General features: G+C 31.6%; 1 protein-coding gene and 1 long non-coding RNA gene across 4 annotated transcripts; one reads left to right on the forward strand and one right to left on the reverse strand.

Moving 5' to 3' along the window:
- The first annotated feature begins 1,057 nt into the window (after positions 1-1,057).
- On the forward strand, positions 1,058-27,022 carry LOC130901995 (phosphatidylserine decarboxylase proenzyme, mitochondrial). 3 transcript variants are annotated; one of them, XM_057813764.1, is made up of 7 exons: positions 1,058-1,242; positions 16,890-17,011; positions 21,570-21,752; positions 22,834-23,072; positions 23,449-23,609; positions 25,201-25,370; positions 26,633-27,022. In XM_057813764.1, the coding sequence occupies exons 1-7, from the start codon at positions 1,214-1,216 to the stop codon at positions 26,944-26,946; spliced, it is 1,218 nt and encodes a 405-aa protein (XP_057669747.1). In that variant the 5' UTR covers positions 1,058-1,213; the 3' UTR covers positions 26,947-27,022. The 3 variants fall into 3 exon arrangements, with proteins under 3 accessions (XP_057669747.1, XP_057669748.1, XP_057669749.1); XM_057813765.1 differs by lacking the exons at positions 1,058-1,242; positions 16,890-17,011 and adding an exon at positions 17,098-17,185; XM_057813766.1 differs by lacking the exons at positions 1,058-1,242; positions 16,890-17,011 and adding an exon at positions 17,133-17,311.
- Positions 26,347-27,788, reverse strand: LOC130901997 (uncharacterized). Its single transcript, XR_009060347.1, has 3 exons — positions 27,571-27,788; positions 27,139-27,501; positions 26,347-26,536 (listed from the first exon to the last, which is right to left on the reverse strand). It is a non-coding gene; the product is annotated as an uncharacterized LOC130901997 (long non-coding RNA).
- Positions 27,789-27,839: the final 51 nt, after the last annotated feature.

Consider the following 27,839-nt stretch of genomic DNA (forward strand, 5'->3'; position numbering starts at 1 on the left):
ATATGAGTAATAGCTCATTGCATTCGAAATCACCTCTAGATGTTTTTAAAGGATTTTGATGCAGTTATAAAATTGCAATGTTATAACAAGATAAAAAAATGGTATTTAGTTTTTCGTTAATAACTCTAAAAATATCAGTATTTAAGCAATTTTGAAAAAAGCTCGTTAAAGAGGAGGAAATTTCCGATAAAAAGTTCCAACTTCCAGAACTCTATCTTCATTATTCATAATTTCAATTTGACGTTGAAAATAGGGCTCCGCGCGACTGTTACGGCATGCGTGCACCGCCGCTTAAGATTATTGACTAGACACAAATACCAAACCATAACTTCCCATACAAATTTTAGATTAATAAGAGATGTACACGAAAAATCGTTTGTAGCTATATCGTAATTTGAATGCGTTTGGGATAATACCATTTATTACTGATAATGTTTCAGTATATCATGACTCATTAGCATCATCATAGTTATTTATGTATCAAGTATTTAAAGTAGCTTTTTTTCCACGTAAATATTGTCAATCGCATGAGTCGAAAAAAGGCTTTTACACACGAATTGCATACGATATTTTATCAAAATACAGAATTTTAATGGCAATTTTCTTCATGCACTAGTGCGTAAAGTAAGTTTAATTTTTCGTTAAAAGAAACATTTTTATCGATTCCTCATAAAATATATGTGTATTAATATTTTTAACATTTTATTCAATACTAGAACAAATTAACAAAACAAGAGACGAATTCAATTAGTAACAATACTAATAGTAAAGATGCACTTTGTGCAGTTATTGTCACGTTACGAAGTTAATAATAAATTTCTTTACGCACTACTGCTTAAAGTTTGTTTTTGACACACTAGTACGTGAAATGAAATTTTACGCACTCGAAAATGTGTCCAAGTACGTAGTTTACGCACAGTAGTAGAAAAATATAATTTATTACACTCATACTACAAACTATGCAATACTATTTTCCATTAACTTGTAAAATAAGTTGCATATGTACTAATTCCAAATATAAGCACAGACCGTGATCATAAGAGATGATAAAAAAGAAGATTTCTCGAAGCATTTTTATTAGGTTATATTAACAATCACATTGTGTTATTGTCTTGAGTTCTTTTGTTCATGTTTTTTCTGTGTTGTTACTTCTAATAAAACTCTTAATTGGAGCATAATTTTATGTCCAGAAGACAACATTGACAAGTTGAGGATGTCTATATTGATTCAAAGAACTCGCATGTAAGTACATAATTACTATTTTTGTATAGAATAATGAGGAAACTTCATTGATGTTATTTAAATTATGAAAAGATGATTACGTATTCCAGTAATGTATTAATACAACGAATCAAAACAAATAGTATAAACAAAACATGTCGTAGTTAATACAATATGAATGTATAAAGTAGAATAAAAATTAATTTACTACTCTCCTCACCATGAAAGACTTCTGGTACATAATGATAAATATTTACTGTTAAAATTTTCAGTACACTAGTTACAGTTCTCAGTTTGTTATATGCCTTAACAGTTATTAATTTAATTGCAAAAAATTTGTTTCTGGCACACATTTTTAATGTTTATGAAACGTGTTTTGTTTTTATCTTATATTATTATATCAATATGTTTTTAAATTCAATACAACACATTTTTCTTAGTAAATAGTGCTATTCCGTAATTTTTGCTTACGCAGATTCCTAAAAACATTCAAAACAAATTTGAAATAAATACTTAACCTTAAAAAGAGATCTCAAATTCTACTAATACCCAGATTACACAAATTTTGTTATTTTTCTAAATACTGAAGCCTAATTACTGAAAACCAAAACCACAGTAATTACAATTAAAAAATAATTGATATTTAAATGCATGTACCCCAAAGAAGTTCCCACTGTACTTTGAAGTTACAGAAGGTTGTTCTAGGTTTACTCTACTTTGTTCCAACATGGCATAAGGCTAATAATAAAATTTTTGGGAAAAAAACTGAATAAAACGAAATTTAAGCTTACACCGCATTTTCTAGGTATCGAGATTCTAGCAGTTGTTTGTTCTATATTAATCAAAAATAAAGCATTAAGAAATTTTTTTTTTTTAATATTCAGAAAACTAATTTTTGAGCAAGCACCACATTTTCGAGATTATAATCATTGTTCTCAGTTGTTTTAAGCTTTTTCTCAATTATTCCAGGATATTGCTTTTGATAGAAATGATTTTTTAGAAATTTTAAGAAAATGGATTATATTATTTAACTAAATAAAATTACACTGCTACCTCAATTTTGAGAAAACACTTCCATATAAATTTTCTTGCTTTTTCTTAGATTTTAGAGGTTGTTCTAAGCTTGTTCTACTTTGTTCCCCATAGGGCTGGAAGAGAAAATTGAAATGAAAATCTGCATATTTTTGAATGAGATATTTTGGAAAATGTTAGAGCACCAAAAATGCAGTAACAGCTTGAAATTAAATTTGTTCCAAACTTCTGAAGAATAAATTGCTCGCAAACAAGCTATTGTATAAGATGGTGGAGAAGCCTCGAAAAATCTAGAACAACTCAGAACATTCAATATAATCCCATAATTGAGGAGACTGTGGGCTTTTAGTGAAAATTTCTAAAAAAGGTTTTTCAAAAGCAATAATTTGAAACAATTTAAAACAAATTTGTAAAAATAAACCTAGAACTGCTAGAATTGTGATACCTAGAAACTGTGGTGTGACTTGGTGACGTGATCATTTTCTCTAAAAGTTAGCTCTCAGCCTTATGCTTTAAAGCAATGTGGTGCCAACTTCTTGAGGGTAATGCTAGTAGTTAAGAAAATTCCACAAAACAAATTTATTTACCAATTATATGTCCATAATGAAGAATATAACAAATTAAGGGAAATTAAGAGAGAAATTACCAAAGTTATAAAACAATACTACCAATATCTCAAGTATTATTTTTTAGAAATCATAAAAGTATAACAGTATAAGAAGCAATTAGACCGTGTATAAAGAAAATCATAAATATTAGTTATAAAATATTATTAAATATTTTGAATTGGAAAATAACAAATATACAAATGCTTCCTACAAATATTATTTTAGAGTAATTAAAAAAATATATATTATAGCCATTTGTACCTTAATTTGGTGAAAACTAATCATATTATAGTCAAAGAGCAAAGAAAGTATTTTTATTAGTTTGACTGAAAAGAGATTTGATACATGAATTGTATAATGAAGAATTATGAAGAAAAGGAAATTTCGTGTTTCATTTACAAGTATATTCTATTCTAAATTTTAGATTTGAATGTCTCTTATAGTTTATGTCAAAAGTATCTGCTTGCTTTCTTAGTTCTTTATTTAAATTATTGCAAAACAACTATGCATCCAGCATTAAGAGAGAATTTATATGGCACCAAAAGTTTCTCTAGGGTTCGTCTTCTATTGTTCTATTTTAATCTAATAATGTCATAAAGATATTGCACAGAAGCTCTCTACTGCATTCATTGAGTCACAATGATTACGCACCATTAGTTAAGTCACAAAATATGAAATACCTGAGAAAATTAAAGATGTTCGAGTTATGCATTTCGAAAATGTAGTGATTGATATAATTAATTTGAGATCCATAAACTTTTTTTCCTAATAGAATACTTCCAAAATTCTACTAGTTTCAATGTACAGTGGATCCTCTGCTGCTATTCAAACATTTTGTTAGAAATTCGGTAGCAAATGTGGGATATAACACTGCAAATATGTGTAGACCCCCGTTGAGTCTCCTATTGGGGATACATCTGAACCTCAATAGGAGCAACTAAGAAAACTAAAAGCTCATTACAGGAACAGTTGGATTTACGAGATTCCTTCCAGGTATAATGTAGAAAAATAAGAAATGAAATTGAATAATAGATTATTAAAACATGCAATAGACCCATACTTGTTTGTTCTATGTTTATATTTATATAAAATGTTGATTTTATGACCTCTGTTAAGCTCTTTAAAGTAAGGTTATCGATTAATCACATAAATAAACATGTTTTTATATGACATAACCTATTTTTTGATTAAAATGTGTATAATGCGTTTCTTGGTACTTGCTATGGATAATGACATAATTTCAACAGCATTGATATCAAAGAAATATCAAATCCTCTCAGTATTTAATAAATACGTAATTATACGTTCAAAAACTAAGGCTTTCATTAATGCAGAAATATTATCTTATGTTATATTAAATAAATGATATATTTCTTTATAATTACATAAAATTCTTTTTATTTTAAAAGAAATTTGAAACAATCAAAAAAACTAATTTTAACAAGAGAGGGTAACATGCCTCACTTTTATGATAGTAGCTCCTGAACTTATTGACCAACAACCGAATTTAATCCACATCCCCAATTTATTCCAAATGAGTTTTTCTTTCAGAAACTGGATTCATATGAACAAATCAAAATATTTTTCAGGGGACAATGGTCGTTACTTTAATGTAAAAATACATAAAATGTGTAGTAATGTGATTGTTATGATCGTTCGAAATGTTATGAGGCTCCTAGTCAAACTTTAGTATTTCAAATAGTTTCATATGAAAGGCCACGGGGAAGAACGATCACAGTCCCGAAATTTTTCATAGTCTTGATGCTGTAATACATTATTTAATTACATTATAACAAATTAAGAAATGCATTTAGTACATTGAACCTAAACAAATTATTTAAAAAGTAAAAATAAATATGGCCCCTGATCGTTTTTGCCAGATAGCTACTGAGGAGGTTCATCAATTGGTGGGTCATCTACAAACTCAATATCATCTTCTTCAACAAGGGCAGGGACAAGTGACACAAGATACAAGACAAAAAATCAGTCCAAGTTTCAAATTTTACCACATTGCCGCAGTTAATTACTGTGAACGATGAAGGTTTGATTCCGCTGTTTCTGAGTACATCTCTCCTGTCATCGGGTGTCTCAGTGTATGATTTCTGGATCACAAGGCTCATACCTATTCTATTAATAGGTATTTGTCACTTTATTATGTATTCACCAAATAGTCTACTGTTGGTAACACTATGAAAGATGCCTATATAGCAATCGTCCATGTATTGACGATTTCCTATAATTTGTGTTTGTGACAACGATTTGTGCGTAATTATATTTGCACGAAGTAGTCGCTAGTTGGAGAAAGATGTGTTGGTATGAAAATTATAGTTTATATTGAAAATAATTGATAGAAAAGGGAAAATAAAACGATCAAAAAATTTCATCATTGGACAAAAAATTGTAATATCAATTTTATGACGAACGGAATAAGCTTGTTCTGAAATTTTCTGTATTCCCTCAATCAATTCTTTCATCAAAAAAATCTTCTAAATCTTGAAAAGCATCCATATTAAATATTTAATTATTTGTATAACGAATATTTCCAAATATATGTATAATAAACAAACAAACCACGATCGATGTATATTAAAGATTTCTACTAAACTCTTTAATTAACAGTTGTGACTGCCTAATAACTTATTTGGCAAATAACTCGATTTACTCGAAGGTTTACTTTATTAGAAGGTGAAGACACCGATTTTTTGTTATTCGGTAAATAATAGTTAGTAGGGACTTTATTGGGAAGTGAAGAAATCCGGCCTAAGTGATTTAATGAAGTCAATAACTCTTAATTTAGTTTCATTTGGTAGTTGATTTGGTCTGTTTTTTTGTTCCCCACAACCATTTGGACTTCACCAAATTGGGTCAACTGTTTCTTTAACGGCGGTTTGTTATACCGTGTAAGGCTTAAAAATCTTTGTGCCAAACATCCATTAATGTTTCGCTATCATCAACATGAGGACGTACAGGGTCCTTCACGACGAGCTGAATCGATATGTATATGGGAAAGTACTGCTACTAGTGTTCAGCATTCTGAAACTTCGTTATTTTAATTCTACATAAAATTTCAATACAACTTTATATAGTATGTCCAAATCCACCATTTTTTAATTATCTCACACCCTTAAACACCCAGCACGAGTTTTTAAGAAGAATCCATAAATGTTTGGAAGTTGGGGGCAACCATTTCGAACATTTTAATTCAATTTTTAATTTTTTTCTTCTTCTCTTAGTGTAGCGTTTTTAATTGACTAAAGTATTTTAATTTTTGATGCGTTAACTTTTGTTATTCGTTGTTCGCCATCGGCAGGTGACAATTAAAAACCATTAAAATTTCAGTTTTTTCAGTTTCAACAAAAACCGTTAATTTGAAATATGGGTGATTCCGTTCTAACTGTGATTTTTTGTATTCAAAATTTCAAGATTTTAAAATTTAACTTTTCTAACTTTTTTATGCATATTATTCATCTATTTTACTGTAAAAATAAAACTCTAAGAGGAATTTACTACAACTTCAAAGTATCACGAGCAAGACACAAATGTCGGATTTTGAGTTCCACGGTACTGACTCATTTATCCACGGTACTGACATGGTAACTTAAGATATTAAACAACAAGTGCATCAATTTTCCTCAGTTTGATCATAAACATTAGAATTTATAAGGTAATTAGTTTAAATCATTTGTTACGACAAAAAAAATTAATAATTTATCGGTAAATTCTAGGAATGGACATGACACGGTACTGACATTCAAGTGATGTAGTATAAGTTTTCTTTAAGTGGCAAGTTATATTGTATAAAAATAATGTTTAAATATCTTAAGAATTATTCAATTAACACAAAATTTTTATTAATTGATTATTAATTAATGACTAGTACAAAAAAACAATACAGGACATTGAATATCACAGTTAGAACGGAATCACCCATATATTAATTTTACTAACGAAGTTCCCTGAATTTAAAGCGTATAATCCAATGGTAAAGAGAAAAATGGGGGTTTCTATTTCAAAAAATTAAGTTTTCGAAGTTTTTAGACAGCGAAATTCAGCACAATTTTCTCAAATTTTTATCAAGGTTTTCACAGATTTTGAAAGTTGTAAGTGTTATTGTCCAGATCCCAAAAATATTAGACCTGACTCAATTAAACTAAGAAATATAATTTTTTTAGTTGAGGGCTGCATGTGTTCAAAAATTTCGAAAATGTGAAATAATTAAAAAATGGTGGACTTTAAGCATTTCTCACAGCTCGCCGTGAATGACTCTGTACACGATAAGAATAAGAGGACATTGATTACTTGCATGTAAAGAAAAACTGAAATGAGTTGACAAAGCTACTCAAGATTTTATGCGTAGACATAAAGTATTAGACATTAGAAGTATTCCAGGAACAGGTAGCAGATTATCTAGAATACAATTATACCAGTTTAGAAACATTTGTCAGCATGTGGTTTTAAACAAAAAAAAAAACTGAATAATCGAATGGAAATAACCAAATCCTCAAGGTTCGTTCGATGGCGACATGATTATTTGCGTCAGATAAAAGACTATCGAAGTTCTTATGGAGACATAATTTATCTAGATGAAACATGGTTTGACAGTCACGATGTAGTAAATTTTGGTTGGGTTGACAATAGTAAAAATTGCTGTTTGAATGGGCCATGTTCTAAAGGGAAACACATTATAATAGTACACGCTGGAAGTAAAGACAGTTGCGTGCCTAATGCTTCATTAATATCTGCTAAAAAAAATTAAAAACTGTGCAGCTGATTATCATGAAAATATGACAGCAGAATTATTCGAAAAGTGGTTTAATGAACAGCTTTTACCTGACATTCTATCACAATCGTTATTGACAACGCATCCTACCACTTGGGGCAACTCATTAAGATACCAAATAGTAGTAGTTACAAAACTCAAATTTTAGCATTAGAGTCTGAAAAAAATATTTCTATTTCCGTCAGGGCTCGTAAAAAAGGCCCAACAAACAAAGAATTGCTTACTGTTATTAAAGGTCTAAAGTTAGAGGAAATTTATTATATTGACAAGCTGTACGAAGAACAGGGTCATACTCTTCTCAGAGTACCTCATCATTATTGCATATTTAACCCTATAGAGTTAATGTGAGCAAACGTAAAATCAGAATTACGAAAATGTATTCAGTCTACAGAACTGAGTAAAGAGGTTGTAGAACGAAGTGAAGAAAGTTCTAGCAGCCGACCGCCAGGAGCTTCTCAAAAACATGTTATCAAAGAAGAAGATGAGTATGTGGTATCGCTGATTCTAGTTCAGGCGATTTTGACTACCATGATTATTTATAATGATACTTTGGAATTGAAAATTTTTTGTTTTATTTACAAAGAATTTTCGTTTTCCAGAAAAAAAAAAACGAATGGGGTACAAAAAGGTGCAGTACAGGCAGGTACATTTTACTCGTCTATTTACGTTTTATAAAGCCGTCCAATTTATAATGATTCGATTGCTTTTATACGAATACTTTCTCGTAGAGGATATACTTATTTTTAAAAGTATTCATAAAAATAATAAATTTATAAAATGAGGTATCTACGCCTATGGTAAATCAAACAAAAATATCGGCAATGTTGTTTATAATCTGCTATTGATTTAAGAAGAACTATACAAGTTTTTCCCAACTTGTATCAACTATTGCCATTGAGCTAAGCTCCTATTTATTAAGAAATAATGTACAAAAAAAATTATAGTTCGAAAATCACTATTGTTTTTCAAAAATTGGAAATTTATTGTTAAAAAAAGTCCTATATAGAATTGCTGTTAAGACATTTCAGTTATGTTGAAGATATAATATGATAGTCAGTTTAGCAATTAAATCATTATTCAAATCAATGTAATTAGAAATCTGTTTAGTTGACACTTTTGAAAACATATAACTTCTGTTATTATATTTGTTTCCAAAATATTAACTATAATTTGATAGACATATCAAACAGTCAAAGTTTAATGAGGTCAATGAGAAATTACACCATCTAACTTTTATGCAAAATATATGACGCAATGAATAAAACTCGGGGCGGATTAATTGGAATAATATTATATACACCTTGACTTATTTTATTACAACGTCTTTATTGAAGTCGCTTGCGACCTTTTGAGTATCACAACCTCTTTTGTATTTTTAAGAACAATTCCTAACATCCAATATTAATAAAGCAAAAAATAAACTGAATAATACATTTTTTCTACGTTTATTCAATAAACACAACTTTATTGAACTATAGTTACTGAAAAAAGTGGATCTTTATTCCACTTGTGCAATAAATATTTATTGCATTCATCTGTCATTATAGTATAGAGATCAAGACAAACTTAAACAGCCAAATGAGCGAAATATTTAGTCCTTTTTCTGTGAGGTCGTAATCAGTCAAAGAAATGTCAGTCAAAAATTAATTTTGACAATTAAACAAACAAAAAATGAGTAATATTATTGGAAAACTAGATGATAGTGATGAAGAAGAATTTGTTGAGACCCAGCCAGATGTTAGTGAAATACAGCGTCATTAAATTTATCACCTAGTAAATCAAGAAAACTGAATGAAATTCGATATAATTGTTTGAAAGAGTGGTGCTTCGATAAAAAGTTGTAAATCTTACAGAAATTGTGCTTCTTGCATATTTTTCAAAAAGATCCACTCCACTTCACATTCTATTGGCTTGCAAGAAGACATCGTTGTATCAATTCTTAGAAGCTTATTTCTGTTGGTAATCATGCGTGAGGTGTTCGCCCGAAACCGTATTACTGCAATTTGTTAATTAAAATATTATGATTGACACAATCGAAAGCCTTAGAAAAATCCCAAAAAGTTGTACTGGAGTGATGGCTGTTTAAGCTACAGTACACATTATTAAGGAGGAAGAATATAGCATCATTTGTGCATTTGTTATTTAAAAACCCAAATTGATGGGTAATAAGTATTTTATATTTAAATAGAAATGATAAAAGCATCCGTTTGACTTTTGACATTTCTGATCAAATCAAATCCTTTAAAAACATCTAGAAGTGATTTCTAATGCAATGAGCTATAACTCACATTTTTAATGTATTATCATTATTTTTATATGCTTTTCGGATCTTAGATTTTTGTATTTAATATTAGGGTTTTGTTTTCATTATTATTATCTATTTAAATTCATTGAGGATGATGGATTTTTGGCAACTATTTGAGGTAGACTATACAGTATCGATTAGTAAAATAAGTGCTAGTACCTAAGTTAAGACGAGAATTTGTGCATAAAGATTTACATGTCTAATATCTAAAGGACCTATGGTGTTAGCTATTCATTAAGGATTTATTAGATATTTGCTTTGCTCCTTTTTGTATTTCACTTATAAAAAATAAGGTCTAATAACTTAAACAAATAATGCTGGAAATATCAGCTATTAGTGAGGTTAACGTATATTTGCAAAGAACATACGATCTTTATCTCACCTTACCACTTTCATTAACAAAATTGCACTTTTCCCAATTACCTTGAGATGGCTATAATTATACCTATGCATAAAGGAGAAGATAAAAATCAAGCATCGAATTATCGACCAATTGCACTCCATCCCACGTTATCCGAGATTATAGAAAGATTGGTCAACAAGAGGCTATTATCATTTCTGATTAAATATAAAATACTTACTACACATCAATTTGAGTTTTTACGTAACGAATGCACAAATGATGCTATATTCTCACTCCTAAATAATATCTACTCTAGCCTAAACAGCGATAATTCCATAGCAACAACTTTTTGTGATTTTTCCAAGGCTTTCGATTGTGTTAATCATAATATTCTAATTAACAAATTGCAGTGCTACAGTTTCAGGGAAAAACCTCTCGCATGGTTTGAGTTATACCTTACTAACAGAAGTCAGCTTGTAAGGGTTGATACAATGATATCTTCTTGCAAGCCAATAAAATGTGGAGTGCCCCAAGACTCAGTACTAGGCCCTATTTTGTTTCTTCTGTTTATAAAAGACATCGCCTATCTAGACATCGGTGGAAAAATATGTCTATTTGCAGACGACACTAGTTTATCTTGAAGCAACCCTGATTTCACTGTACTTCATAGGACCATATCTAGTGACCTAATCACCCTTAAATCATGGTGCAATTCTAATATTCTCTGTCTCAACGTTTCTAAAACTAAAATTTTATGATATAAAAATACATTGCTGCCTTTTTTATTAAATAACATCACAACTGACGTCGTTGTATCTGTGAAATTCTTAGGGCTTGTGGTGGACAATTCCTAGAAATGGGAGTTACATATTGCCTCCTGTTTTGCGCTGAGATCAGTTTCCAAAGAACTGAACGTATCCACCTCCTTAACAGTTTATTATACCCTTATTGAGTCGGATCTCCGATATGTCCTTCTCTTCTGGGGGGATTAAAAATTCTGACTCTTCCATCCTTATTTATCTTTGAATCCCTTTCCCTAATTCGTAAGCACGCTTCTCCAATTTCACTTAGTAACGCGAATCACGACCTTTACTCAATTAGAATTAGGCTCAATATTTTACAATGCAAAAAATGCACAATCACTTACCAATTGAAATCAAATCGATATCATCTTTTCCCGCATTTCTCTATAATTTGAGAGCATATTTACTGGAAACTGCCTTCTCTGGGAGCGACGTCTATTCTAATAATAATTAATTCCGGACGTGCTGCATACTTCTTTGATTTTTGCTATTGACTCATATACGACTTATATACTAATTATCACCTATTACTATTACCTATAATTTTGTTACTCTTTTTGGTTTTTCTCTGTATATTATAATTTTATTATATTTGTATCTTTATTTAGTTATTTTTATGTTTGTTTTTTAGTTTTTACTAGCTTTTGTCTACAAATTGTGACAATTGTAACAATAAAGCACTTCTCTCTCTCTCTCTCTCTTTAGAAAATTGTGTGAAGTGAGAGAAATATATTTCAATTAATTTCCATAGGAATTCATTCAAGCAATATAGGCAGTTAGTCTGCTACAAGTTGGAGTAAAATTATCACATGCGCGGTAGTTTCCGCTGGTAATGTCTTCCGTTGAAGTCATTGAAGAAACCTATGGTGTTTTCATAAACATAAATATTATTGCAGAAATTCCATGACTAACGAGTCGCTAAAATGACAAAAACAATAGTTATCATTTATGTGACCCCGATATGGTCAAAAAACAAATTATGTTTCATTTGTGTGGACGTTTAAGTTTCCTAATTTATAGTATTTATTTAGTAAATAAGCTGGTGTTGCTATTTGTTTCGTCACTAGCTGTTTTGGAATGTTATCTTCTAAAGTTGAGATTGTATTTAACCTTGTTTTTATAAAATTGCATGTATAACAGATAAATGCGTGGGAAAATATGTGAAAGGTCAAACTGATTAGTGATAATTCATACAGCCAACAATGTTTATTTTAACGTAACGATTATGATAAGACTATCAGTAATTAAAAGTTTGTTTATATGAATGACACGAGATCACATTTCAAATGATGATCAATTTTTTTCCAGAAAACGAGTTATTTTTCATTCTAGATTGAAATTTATGTGGCACATAAAATAAAATATGTACAAAATTTGACATTATGGAAAATCACTTCAGTGCAGCAGAAACACGGATAGAATAATGTGGAAATTTACAAAATTTTCCATTTTATTTAAATATAATTTCAATAATCAAAGTGTAGGTATTCTACAGTTTATTTCTTCAAAACGTTGATAAATTAATGTTATGAATAAGTTTGCAAAATCGTTTCTTAGGCCGGCCCTGTCCAGCATTTTAAAAATTCGGTGAATTCGCGCGGCGTCTTTCACATTTTTTTATAAATAGCGGAAGATCCTTTTTCTTATAGCGGGCGGTTTATTTACAATATTTCTTTTAAATAACTCTAGGAAAGTCTATTTATTTGTTTCTTTTTGTTCTAGAATTTTGTAGAATTTTATTTAGGTATATAAATGGTTTGTGTAAATGCAGTTTTAGTTTTAAATAAATGATCGTACTAAAAGTAACGAATTAGTGATATTAATCGCAGAAATTATTCAAGTTATATTTATAAATTGAATGTATTGTATAGTGTGTAAATAAATTACGAACGTAATAGGCAGTGTTGATTAATTCACCCCAGGAATAGAAAGAGTGTAAATAAATACGAAAATTTTTGGTCGTTCATTAAAAAATGACTACTAAATAATATACAGTGTGTTTCTAAATACATGTGACAAAATTCAGGAGGTTATTGCTCGTATGAAATTAAAATGGGTCTTTCCTATAACAAAATTTCCTCATCCCACCCCGTTCCCAGAGTTTTTTTTATTTTTCGAAGTTCAATAAAAGTGGAAACTTGAAATTCTGCAATTTTCATGTACTCGAAAAGGACCAACTACGGGTATTTTTTCAATATTCCTGTACGGAGGGAAATTAGCAACCCTTACTATATTTCATATCAAAACTTTTTTATAAATGAAGTTTTATGAAATAAAATTATAACTTAAAATCCTTGTTTTATTTAAAAATGTTTCTTATTGATAAATTTTTTTCTCAAAACCAATAGCTACAGAGAAAAAAATTTTTAATTTTTTTATTAAATTGGCTGGAAAACGATAAAGATATAAAATGTAATATGATTCATAATAAATGTTGGAAATAACGACTTCTAACCAAAATACATGGACGTAGTTTACGTGTTATAGATTGCCGTACACGTTTAGAAAAAAAAATAAAAACTTAATTTTGGTCATCACCTTTTAAGGGTGATATCTCAGAAACGGGTGGGATGAGAAAATTTTGTTATAAAAAAGACCCATCTCAATTTCATACGAGCAAATACCTTCTGAACTTTGTTGTATGAATTTAGAAACACCCTGTAGAAGTAATAAATAAATATTTAATAAATATTTCTACCAGTCTTATTCTGTTAGTTTGTCTGTCTGGATGAAATTCTTTAATCAAAATTTCACTAATATTTAATGAACTTATTGACTTCAAATGTCATTCACTTCCTCAACTTTGATGACAATACGTGATTCATGAATCATTTAATTCAATTTTTATATGAAACTGATTATTCGAATTGTATTTAGTATTGTTGTCATTCTCTACTAATATGTTTGATAAATTAACTTTTGTTCAAAAATTTCAAAACGATTTCTTGGAAATTCCAAATGGGTTTTCAAAAGTAGCTTTGATATCTCAATTTTTCTTAAACGCAGCTTGTATGTAGTTCAGGGTATCATGTTTACTGAGATCCAAAGAATCTATTTTCTCCTTTTCTTGCTGTGGAACTGGGGATACTCAGTTTTTACAGCTGATCCATTAATCCCACTCCTTTTAAAAAATCTAGGATGTGAGATGGCTGTAATTGCCAGAGATCTTCGTCTTCTATTTCAGGCGCTTCCAGGTGGAATACTTTAGAGTTCTTATTTCATACTTCGAGAGAATGTGGATATAGGTTTCGTCCTCTACGTAACAGAATCTGCACGTTGCACTAGACTAAACCTAGAGTCTTTAGGTGTTCACTGAGGAGGCAGTGACCCGACAAGACTTCTGCTAATATTCGTGGATTGTTTTCTTCTATATCTAGGTCTTTCAACAGATCTTTCCTGGTTAGAGTTTTTCAGGAGTATCATTGTCTGTCACACCCCTCATAAATTGTCCAATAACTGTTCTTATCCCTATCTACATTCTTTTTCAGTATTTTATCTATTATTCTATAGTTGATTCCACAAAAGGGTTCAAGTCCTAAGAAGGATTTATCTTTTTAACGAGTCTGTTACCTATTTCGTTACCCTCCACTCTAGTGTGTATTGGAATCTATTGGATGGTAACTTGCATAATGTTGACAAAGTTATTTCAATCCAGTGAATCCCCACTTTTGTATCTGTCATCACCTCGTCTTTTATATGATATTGCTTTTTACCAAGCCATTTTTTCAAGTTAGGGAACAAAAAATATCTGAAGCAACAGGATCAAGTGAATATGTGCGGACTAGCAATAAATTGAAACACAGTCCGGTTAATTTTTTTGCAAAATAGCGGTCGAATGGGTAGGCCCATTGAACGCATCAACCGCTTCTTAAGATGTAGAAAAACGTTGATCTCGCATTTTATTTTTTATCTGCGGGAATTAGAAGAAATCATTGGGTGTCAAACAAGGACTGTACAGTGAATGATCCATCAAATGGATGTTTTTACTGATCAAAAACGTTTTTGTTTGAACTGATGTGTGAGAGCTCGCATTGTACTGGTGGAGAATGATTCGTCTTCTGAGATTGATTTCCCTGATTTTTTCGAACACTTATGGCAAACAAATGCTGGTTTATCACTCAGAATTGACCGTTTTACTGTGTTAGAATGGAACGGTGGAGACATGTCTAGTTATTTCGAAAAAATAGCCATCCATTTGATTCGAATTGCTTTGTGAGCGAACAACTTTTGTTGGCTGTGGATCGTCTCGAAAGACCCTTACAGTCGGTTGTTGTTTTCGCAGCCAAATGTTCATACAATATTAAATGTATGCGAATGGAACTAATGCCCAAGTACGCTTCAATCTCACGGTATATTACATGACGATGTTGCAATATCAGATTACGCACAGCATCGATGTTTTCTGATACAATATCCGATTTTGGACGACCCTCACGAAATTCACCAGCAAAACACGGTGGCTCGAGATGGTGCTTTGTCACCAAAAGTCGAAGCGAATGGATCGACACACTTCTGTTGGTTCAGTCCACGTCAAAAGTCATAGAAAATCATCACATGAAAAGATCGTGATTTTAATTCATGTTTTGACCAAGATGAATGTTCCAAATATCTGTAAACAACTCAAATAATACTCGTATGACAACACGTTCTGAGGCGTTCACTATTAAAAATGTCAAACTTGTAGGTCACTTCCCACGAAAGCATTGTGGTTCGTCGGCGCTTATAAATGGGGTGGTTTGTGTTTGAAGTAACCCTGGTAGAAGGTCTCCTGGTTCCCTGCGCCTGCTTCATTTTTTTGTATGCTGGGCAGGTTTCGGTATGTCGAAAATATCCTTTCGACTACAGGGGAATTCAGGAAGGTCAATAGTGAATAGTGAAGAGTTGGTTCTAACGATAACAATTATGTTAAGTGAAAAACAAGTAAATATATAACAATGCCTACTTACTATAATAAAACCAAAAAAGTATAGGTATATGTGTAGTGTACAAAAATCGAGTTTATATGTGGCATGAAAAGACTATTCAAAGTTAAAACAAAATGTCTCATGTCGCACACGCCTTATACAAAAAAAATTACATCAGAGGGTTAACCTCCCCAATGTTCTTATTTCCCAATATATCCTAATTGAGTATTCATAAATAAATTATGTTCATATCTGGATTCTATCTAAACACCCTCGTCTTTGTATTTATATTAAAAAAATCTCTCACAAATTGACAAATCCAAAAGTTTTTCATACGTGAGGGTGCTAAACCTTGTCCTAACTTTTAAGTTTGGTAATGAAGGAACTAATACAATTAAGTAACAAAAAACTAAGAGCAACCCTCGTTTTACGGTTAAAAGGATCCGAACATTCGGTTCAATTTTTAATGCAAGCTATCTTTTGATTAGTATCTAGGTTTTAATTAGTATTTATCAATTACGACCCGCATACTTTCTGTCAGATTTATGTAAAATTTTGACAAATTACATCAGAAACATGACTGAAACTAACAATATAACAACTGTAATGTTAGTTGTAAACCTTTGAAAAGTCATTTTCCGTCAAACCGCCTAAGTATTTCCATTTTTTGTGGTATGTATATCATAATTTCACAGTAATAAGTACCAATAGTAAAACTAGTTAATTCAACGATAATTGGTCTCGAAAAATCACGTGTGTTTAAAAGACCTTAATATTCATTTGTACTATTTGATTCTAATAATTTCTTAACGGCATTCGTTATTTTAATTATTTGTTTATACTTCTGTTGTTGGTACATATTTATTAGAGATAATTGAATTTGCTTATTTTAGGCTTTATAGACGTATACCATTTAGGAACATCGTGTTCGTTTCTCCAAAACCGACTATAAGTTCAAGGTTCTTCCTCACACCAGCTGTCAACAGAAGTTTATCTACTACGAAGAAATCTTCAAGTAAGTCCAACTACGATAACCAGAGGTTATTATAGGATAACCTTCTATTTTTTCGTATATATAAGTATTAGAATTCTGACATATTTCTAATACTGTTGTGAACATTCTTACAATTAATTATGGAGAAACTAGATATCGAATTGTTTTATTTGATTAATCATCAATCTGCAGAAGGTTTGATAGATTTTTTTAGTTTGGTAAACGCTAAGTGGTGATAGAATGTAGAATTTGAAGAAATATTTGTGAGTTGAAAGATGGTGAACTATCGGTAATTGGTCAGTGTTAAGATGTTTAAATAAGGCAGGTATCTTAGAAAAAATTGAAATATACTATTTTAAAATATCAAATATTGAACTACTATTTATTACTTATTTATTAATTACTTGGCAATCGAAAACCTGTTTATAAGTATATATAAAACAAGAGTTTCGACTAGCATTTAACATTTGAGGAGAAATAAATGAATTGCGACTCGTGCTTTAGTACTGTACTTTTTCTACGAATTTTGTTGTTCTTATTATAAATTTATTAAGAACAGTTTATGCTTTCGGATATATATCCGTGCTACATAGGATGGAAGTGATTCCCTTTCACTCTTCTATTTTTTGCTTTCGTTTTCCAGTCCTCTGCGTACCATTTAATTGGTCTCCCTTTTTTTCTTGCTCCTCCTTGTTCTATGTCCATCATTTTTTTTGTTGGTCTAAAATCTGGCATTTTCTCTATGTGACCGAGCCCCTCTATTCTTTTAGATATTATCATTTTGCTTAGATATCTACTTCTCCAAATAAATTGCTTATTAGTCGAATTTTTTAAGGAAAAATTAGACTATTACGGTAGGCATGACTAGAAGAAAAATGTTTAAGCTACAATTCTTATTTTCGTCTCTCGAGCAATTGCTATGGGTCCGATTTGGTTCAAAATTAGCATACATGGCTTTTTTGGCGGCGGATAGATGTTATTAGAGTTTGGTTGGAAACAAATGAATATTTCGAGGGGTCGCAGTGCAAAAAAAGTGATTTTTGACCTTTGCTCACATCTGCAGGTCAAATGAAAAGCGACTGAAAAATGAAATTTCACATGTAGGTTTTCCATCTCCACCCCTCTCCATTTTATGGTCATTTTTGTTATATTTTCTTATTTTTTGGCTAGAAAAAGTTTAACTAGAGGGTTCGAACTTCACATGCAAGTAGGGGTGATGTTGAAGAATTGTCTTTCTCAAGTTCAAAGTTTTCTTCTTCAGTTCTAGCACAAAACGCCCGAAATCATTTTGATCGTTGTAATTGTTGAACTGGACCGCCTCCTATTTAATGAATAATACGTGATCGTTGCTAGGGTGATTTTTTTTACTTCCCATTTTCGAAATTTCTTGTCATTATGACAATTTTTTCTTTGTTGTCAATTGGAATTGAACATGAGGGTTCGAGACTACCGGGTCTATTGAAATTATGAATTTTCATTCGAGAGAGAGAGAGTTAACTTGTGAAATGAAAATTTATTGAGGAATAGCGAATTTGCCATATAAAGAAATAAGATTGAGAATTGATATCATTTCCAAGAAATTCATTTTATGGAAAGATTTGTTTGTGTATTAGTTAAATTCTTCATTCGACGAAAAATTCGACTTTCGTGATGGAGCTCTGCTGCTCACGGCTTTTTTTTATTATTTGTTATTTTAAACCATAATTCTTCCTTTTTACCACCTAGTTTCCTCCTGAGTATTTTTTTCCCACATATCTAATTTCTCTTCTTCTGCTTTGTTAAGGAACCACGTTCCACATTCGTTGCTCCCTATGTGGTTTCGCCGTTTTGGAGATTTTTTTGAGGAGATTATCGCATTCAGTTCTTCCAAATGTTTACTGCCCTTCATCATCCTTGCTTCTAAATTTCCTTCCTCGTCACCGTCGTTCTTGATAACCACCACAAGATCTACATAACTTTCAACTTATTTTAAGGTCATTACTTTTTTTTATTCAGTTTTATTGAAAAACTTCTCATTGCTCTTTTCGTTGACTCGAAGATTCCCTGTCTCTGCCGTTTCTATGAAGGCTCTGCAAAGTTCCTTAAACTCATTTCCCGATATTGAAATGATTACTACATCGTCCGCCTGTGCCAGTAGTTGCGTTGTCCTTATGTCCCTACTCTGATCACCCTATTGCGACAACGCTAGATTCAGCGAGAAGTGGCCAGTGCGCTAACCATGACTCAGTCTTCTGTTTCCAGAGTTTACCGTCGTTACCAAAAGACTGATAAGTTTTATCGAAGACGCGGTCCTGGAAGAAAAAGGTGCGCATCCGATAAATCGACCCCTCACTGGTGTTCAAGTTCAACACGAGCTCAAACTTAAAGCAGCTAACCATGACCTAAAAACGCCAGATAACCTTAAGCCAAAAAGGCCAGCTAATGGCCCCAATTCAAACCCAGCCCGTCCACGTTTCACCAGAGAACACGTTAATTAGACTGACGAACAATGGGGTTGCGTTGTCTTCTCAGACGGAAGTAGAGTGTCTCTGCATGGTTGCGATAGAAGTCCACAAAAGACCTGGAGAAAGATTCGCTCATTGTTGCATAAAAGAAAATGAGACTTTTGGAGGAGGTTCCTGGGTGGTTTAAGCGGGAATTTCAATGGAAGGAAAAACTGAGTTGGTTTTATTAAAACTGGCGGTGAAGCGGGGAGATTAACGGCGAACCGAAGCATAGAAGAAATTTTAGGGGATCACGTCGTTGATTGCGCCAGGCTCATCAGCGAAAACTTCATCTTAATGCAGGACAATTCCCGTTCACATTCTGCAGGTTCCGTACAGCAGTATTTACAGCATGTCGAAATTGCCGCTATGGATAGACCAGCGCATAGCCAGGTCTTAAACCGTATCGAGCATTCATAGGATGAATTTAAGAGAAGTTCGGTCTAGAAATCCTGCACCGGCTACGAAATTCGACCTTAAAACGACGCTTACTGAAGAATAGGATACCATTGAACAAGATCGAGTATTGGTATTTTCTTTACTGTTAATTATAACCCTTTTTCATTGTTTAATATTTCTTTTCGTTTGACATTTTTTCTTTATCAAAGAATATCTAAAGCACAACATAGATCTCTTATTATGAAGCTAAGACTAATGGTTTTGAGATGCTGAATTCAGAAAAAGAATGGGAGCTACAGAGTTTCCACTGCAAGCGTGCGATATGAATCCATTTTTTTGTTCACGACTGTATTTTCATGATTCGACTTCAATATACGCAACAAGTAACTAAAGTAGGAGGTAACTACTTAGGTATTAGAATCAAGTTAATCTTATCCGATCTAGGATTAAATTACCGCCTTATTATGAACGTTTTAAATCAGATAAAGTTATAAGCACACTAGCAGATCCGGCCACGCGTTGGTGTGTCTGACTGATTTGATTTGAAATAATTCTAATGACAATACAATTGCTCTCTCTTCTGCTTGTTTAATGAAATTAAACTGGCATCGAGTTGTTACACGTTCTTCACAATTTTATGATATACCTTGCCTTGAATTTTGAATGTTGTCTCAAAATTACGACCATCAGATGACAAATCACAAGCTTTGGATGCTCCAAAACGACGTCATTTGGAAGCAAATGATTATGATTCATTTGAAATGCCAGAAAGAAGGGATTTCAAAGGTTCAGGTGGAGTAGGGGGTGGTGACAATACAACTTTTCCTGATGCGCAACACATGCCGGGTGTTTCATTGCGAAATTTTAACGCCTGACAATAATTGCATATTTTGTCCATCGCACCAATAGTAACAAATGATCCACTGTTACTGCGCGGTTGGTTCGATGATTTTCTCGGTTTTGTTCTCTCTATATATATATGAATGCATTTTTTTGTCGACAATTATCACGCTGTTCTCGTGCACGAATTTAAGCTGTGCGAATTTTTTGAGCTGCATTTATTTCTGCTCTTTGTTCGACTGATTCATAAGCTCTTTCAACACGTGCATATCGAGTCTTCTTGTTACGGGTTGGATTTTTTGGGTGGCATTTTAATAAAAATAGTAATTGAATTTTCAATGTGAATTAATTTTGCTGTTCCCTGAATAACTAAGTTAGAAGTAAAAAAAATAAGTAATATACGCAACAAAGACAAAATGATTTGAAAGAAGCGCCTTTAAGTGGTATAGGCAAAATAAGACATGTATAGTATGTAGTCTAAGAAAATATATCACCTTAAAGTGTGGCGCCATCCATGAGGTGCAAAGGACAAAATTTTACAGTTCTCTGTAAAGAAATTCGCCTAAGGCGCCATCTATTCTAGGCTTATGGCAACTACTTATTAATTATTAAGACCATTAATTTAAATAATAACTACCCTATCATTTAAGTTTGACCAAATTACATATTCATGCCATTTCATTAATACCAGTTGACTCGTTTTTGAGTTCATTCGTAACATACACACGGACACTGAATTTTTATATATTAAGATTGAATTAGTATAGTTCTCCTAAACACTCAACTCACAAATATCTTCTATATAATCTTACAAATTACTTCAAGTTATCATTTAGTGATATTTATTTTTAATATAGATGGAACAGAATGGCAAACAGTATTAAAACGCTTTTTACCAGTTGGAATATGTTTAATAGCAGTTATGCAATGGAGAGCATTTAGGAAGAGACAAAAAGAAGGACCCGCTAGGCAATGGGAAATTAATTGTTACTGTATGTTACCTTTGAGGACAGTATCAAGATGCTGGGGATATATAGCAGGTAATTTTAAACAATTTTCTTTTTGCTATAAACTTGTACTATATCCCTTATTACAATTGGTATGTATCATATATGTTATTGGATATAATATTAAGATCATATTTTTGAATTGTTTGCCTCTGTTAATTATATAGGGATAGCTTAATATACTGCCTTTAAAAAGGTTTTCAATTTTCTATTCACACTTTTTTTTATTTTAGGACTTGAAAAACTGATTTCATTTAATACAAACAAGAAGTATTATTATTATTAGATTATTTATTTGGTTCTCTAAATATGTTTCATCTGAGAAAATACACTGTATGAGTAGATGCTCTGGCAATCTTTACATATCCCTATTAAATTGCAAAGTTGCACTGCAAAATTAAAGTTTATTATACATTGTCTCAACATCCACATCTAATTTTTTAGTTTGTGAATTCTACTAAACTCCACTATATTGGTGTCAAGCTGAATAACATATTTGGTTCTACTTTCTTATGGGAAACATTTCTTGCTTATCCTTGCAATGGCAAGATATTCTAAAACTAGCATTTCTTTTTCATCTCCACAAAATTACACATGATGGATTAATGTAATTGAACATTAATGTACAAGAACCTCCAGATAATTTTTTTCTCAGTTTTCTTCTTCATTCAAAACACTTTCCTATAGGAGCGTTTTTATACACCACAGAAATGCACAGATTGCAATTGAATTTAGTATTTATAGATGATCAATGATTCTATAATCGGTATAATTATCATAATAGCAATAATGTAAAATCAATTTGATCTTAATAATATATTGTGTAAAATTATTTGCCAAAAATTAATAGACTAATAAATATTTCGATTGCATGGCTTTTTTCTTATTCCATTTCAAGTATTTTTAGAAATAATTATAATTTTTGGCAAATGTAATCTTATTTCTGTGTAATTACCTTTACCTTATCTTTCAGAAACAAGGATGTGTCTCAACTGACGAAATCGCCAGTGAAGGTCCTTCGTTTTTGTGTTTGTCACAGGTTATATTCTATTTTTATTTGAATTTCTAAAAGTATGACAAACTAAATACATGTCCTATTCTTTTAATATTATAGATGTAAAGCTACCCGAACTTTTGAGACCGCCCGTATACAAAATGTACTCCAGTGTATTTGGTGTTAACATTTCTGAAGCTGAAAATGAAGATCTAACGTCTTATCCAAGTCTGGCAGACTTTTTTGCCAGATCTCTGAAAAATGGAATGAGACAGGTTGATCAAAGCAGCTGTCTCGTATCACCTTGTGACGGGACGGTCCTCCATTTCGGGACAGTTGATACTGAACAAGTCGAACAGGTGAGCTCATATTAATTTTTAGTTAAATCTGATTTAAAAAATCAGTTTCTATGTTCCCTATATTTTTATATATGTATACTTCAAGGTATACACTGCAACCCAAAGTATCGGTTTTGTCCCCTTTTCGTGCTGTTCCACTTGGGATGGTCAGAGTTTACAGTTTTGATGTATTGATTCCACTATCACATCAAGTTGTGGGTGGTTTTGAATATATTAAGCTGAAAGTGAAGTAAATTGGTCTGTTAAACTAAATATTGAAAAATTTATGTCAGCATAACTGTGTGAGACTTATTTAGTGTAATATATCATTTTTTGTGGCAATTTGTTTTAATTCTGAAATTACCAAATTCTATTTTTTTTTCTTAATTTGTTTTAGGTAAAAGGGGTGACTTATTCACTAAAAGATTTTTTGGGAGAGCAAGTTACAAAAATGCAAAAATATAGCAGTGACTTCAAGACATCTTTATTGCATAAACCTCTCGAAGGCACTACATTGTATCAATGTGTTATATACTTGGCACCAGGCGATTATCATAGGTAAGAAAATTGTACAAAATAAGCTGCTAACTCATAACTAGTATCCTTCTTCTGATGGTTCTGATATGCCATCAAGATTCTATAAGTAACATCTACCTCCCCTGGGAAAATGAACGATGAACAAATATTCATTCCAAATCACCATTGCAAAAATAAAATTCATTTGTTTTGTCGTTTAGAAAACTGGAATATACATTTTAACACGAGATTTTTTCCAGTGACTTCGAGGTTGGAAGTCAGCAATTTAAATGCTCTGTACTAGGATTTTCCATATATCATTTTTACTGATTCCATCGAATGCTTTTTAAAGACCCATAAAACACAGTTGTATCTCTCTCTTTTCTATTGTAAATGTGTTGAAAACAAGTCATCAGATAAAAAAATTAACAATTAGATAATTAGAAACCATTGGAAAATTTGTTCTTCCATAAACATTTAGCAGACTTGTCAAGAAAATAAAGTCTCAAAAAGCTGTTGCCTTGGACAGATGTATAAACACCATACATGATTCTAAAAAAACTGATTGTGAATAGGAAGTGATACCATGGTGGAGCTGTATCTGTATACTTTATACTGGTTCAAAATAAGACCTTCCCATCACTTCCCTCGGGTTCTTTGTCCTGATGAAAAAGAACACTTTTGCAATAAGCTCAATTTTCTCATTGATGTTGAAATATTTCTCATGCGTCTCAAAAGAAATATTGAACAAACCACTGATTTATAATAAATAGTACTTCATTATCCAAATAAAATGTTTAACCAAGTGTTCTTCAAGTTTTGTTAACAACAGGTAATCGCTTGAGCCAGAATCGGCTCTATATGGTGGATGCTCAACCAACTCAAACCCTACCTAAGCTATTGCGAGATGCAATGGTGGAGCTGTGATTGGGTAATTTATACTGGTGCAAAATAAAACCTTTGCATCACTTGGCGTTTTTCTTTAATTACCTTATATAAGTTTGAAACTAAATTGGCATAATAAACGTCTATATATAATTGTATCCCCCTTTGGCAGAAAATCTACTAAACTTTGTCATCGAGACGCGATGATGAGTAATGTTTGTGATTCATAAATAGGCCAGAGGCGACTTTCGTCAACAATTTAAATGGAACGTACCTATTGTACACATGGGTAATTAGTTATTGGAAATATACATATCTAGAATGACAAAAATTGAAAGTGTTTTTCTTCACTGGTAGTTTATTAAAATAAAAATCATTATTGAAGATATAATTGAAATAATTATGGTTGTAATGAGCAAATAGAAGTTTATATAGAAGTTAGAATAATATGAAAATAGATCTTTTAATAATGATGAACTATCATCGTTGGAATTTGGAAAATATAGGGGATGTACTTTTGAATATGTTACCAGTTCTGCACAATCTTTTTTCTGATCAAATTATTTAATCCGGTGTCTACAATCAACTCTCTTTATTCCGATGTCTCTCTTTTTAGAAGCCAATCTACTGCTAAAATACTTCAGATATGACTTAGAACTACATGTCAAAATCTGGTGTATTTTTGGTAGTTATTAGTTTCAATCTTCCGTGAAGTGTATATTTTCTCACGTTTTTCTATTTTTTATAGATTTCATTCTCCGGCGGAATGGAAACCTACACATCGAAGACACTTTTCTGGACAACTCCTTTCTGTAAACCCCAGTATAGCAAGTTGGCTACCAGGTCTATTTACTCTTAATGAAAGAGCTGTTTATTTAGGACATTGGAACTATGGATTTTTTTCATATACTGCAGTTGGTAAGTTATTTTTCATGTATTTACATCACTTTTATTGTAAAATCAATATATGATCACAACTCAATATAGAAAAATGCACATATATCTTTAGCACTCATATTTTATTGTAGTTTAAACTAGCTCTATATATACTTGTAGTATATTCCTTTAAAACAAAAATTATTTTCATCCATACCTTGGGAACATAGGTTTTTAACATGGGAAATCAGAATATCCTAAATACTTGCTTTCTAAGGGAATATAATGGAAATTTTGCTGACAATATTGCTATAAAATAATTATTGAGTTCGAAACCAGCGAATTATAATTTTTAATATAAATAGCAATTGTTTCCTTATTAGAAATCTTGTCCCTCAGTCTCTTATTCATATTATTAAGTTATTAAAATTTGAAAATGGAAAGATAAATTTAATATGGAAAAAAGCTTGGGTATACCGATTATTCTCAAGTTTCTGGCTAAGTTACTTAATTTATCATATAGCTTAATGTTTAATAAAATTCAACCTCACTTGACGCCTCCATGAGACCTTTCAAGAATAGACGCTTTCATTGCCTGCCAACATATTGAACTACAATTCAAATTTCCAACTTCTTCACGTAAGAAAGTTGTAAAAGAATTGACTCGAGGATATTCACAACATCATCTAATTCCAGGTAGCATGGGTGTCAAATAAAAGTAACATAAAAATTCAGTGGCAGTGTTAATACTTTTAAGTCTTTTCCCCTTTTTTTCTATGCTGATCATATTTACAATTCTATTATAAAATATATATTTACAGTACTACGGGCATCTAAGGCCCATGACTTATTTTTCTTTTCTCATCGGTCTTCAACTGATTTCACAATTCTTCTCCACAAGTTGCGATTCTGTACTTTTGCGCTGAAACTCGGTTCTACCTCTCCAATATCCATCAAAACTTCATCCAACCATTTTTAAATTAGTCTTTCCCTCTTCTACCTCTTTCTTCTTCTTCAATGACCCTTTGAGCAAATCTATTTCCCAGCATCCCTTCAGTATGCCCCAACTATCTTACTCATTGAGCTTTTACGTAACATGTTATTGAGGGGTATTTATACAAATCCTTCAGTACTTAGTAAGTTGTTCTTCTCCAAAGTTCTTCACTTGTTTTTATTGCCCCAAACATTTTCCTCAATACCTTCCTTTCCTATATAATTAATTAAAAAACATGAAATTAAAAACGTTGATATGTACATTTTCTGTAATTTCTTGTCATAAAATTAACATATTTTCATTTTTTCAGGTGCAACGAATGTTGGGACAGTGAAAGTTTATTTTGACAAAACTCTGCAGACAAATAAACCATACAAAAATCGTACTAAAGAAGAAATATGCTTGGGCAACGCCGTGGAATTGAAAAAAGGTGATATTATGGGCGAATTTCGTATGGGTTCTACCATCGTTTTAATATTTGAGGCTCCATATAACTTTAAATTTTCCATCATGCCCGGAGACAAAGTCAAAATGGGACAGGGAATTGGTTGTGTTCATGAACAACAAAATAAATTCGTAGATAGGTTAACAAATGAAAGAATAGGTATTAAAACTGTCGAATAATTTAATATTTAGATTTGTATATATTTTTGTTATGTATTAAATCATTGTGATATTTTTTTAATAAACGAAAAAAGAATTAGTAGTTTCAATATTAGTAATAAGAAACTAAAGATTGAATTATTGCACATTGAAAAAACGTTCTGGTTGCACAGAACTATTCTATAAGAGATAATCCGAACGACAAGGACTTACACTGTTCTGAAGCGAACCAACTTGACCAAAACCGATCAATGTATTTGACCTCATATCCTTCCATTTATGATTTATTGAAGATGTTTATATCAATAAGTATCGATCGGCGCCTCAAGAACAAAAATGGTCGTTGGATTATACTTATCTCCTTGCAACTGCCATGTATTAAAAGATATTGACAGAAGAGTCGATCGGCGTGTCGTGACTGTTATCGATCGTTAACTACCATATTAATAACTTTCATTTTGCAAAGGTTGTGATTTCATTCAAATTGAGCTGATGTTATCAGCTTGCCTCTTCTCATTTTTATATGGTGTGTCAAGGGCAATGACAAACTTAGATATTCAGTCAGCTCATTCTAACCTAAAATTCGCTTGATACAAAAATGGAATAAAAATATGGATGACAGGAATGTCATCAACCCCGACTTACTGTTTTTCAGCTTTCTGATGATGCTAGATTCCCTATCTTGTCGGAGGTTTCATTTGATCACTGCTCTGGTCATAGTCAATGCTCACGGTTGCTTTAGTGAAAATTGGATCGTTCTGATTAAGTAGCTTCTAGAAGCAGCTGGTGCATCTTTCAACTTCTTTTGAGGGTCAGTTAGTAGATTTCCGTCGGGATCGTTACAAAAGGTAACCTGAGAATTGCATCCTGCGTTCATTCTTTTTAGTTCGACATAAAATTTAAATGATTCATCA

The sequence above is a fragment of the Diorhabda carinulata genome, chromosome X, assembly GCF_026250575.1.
Source record: "Diorhabda carinulata isolate Delta chromosome X, icDioCari1.1, whole genome shotgun sequence".
Classification (NCBI taxonomy): Eukaryota; Metazoa; Arthropoda; class Insecta; order Coleoptera; family Chrysomelidae; genus Diorhabda; species Diorhabda carinulata.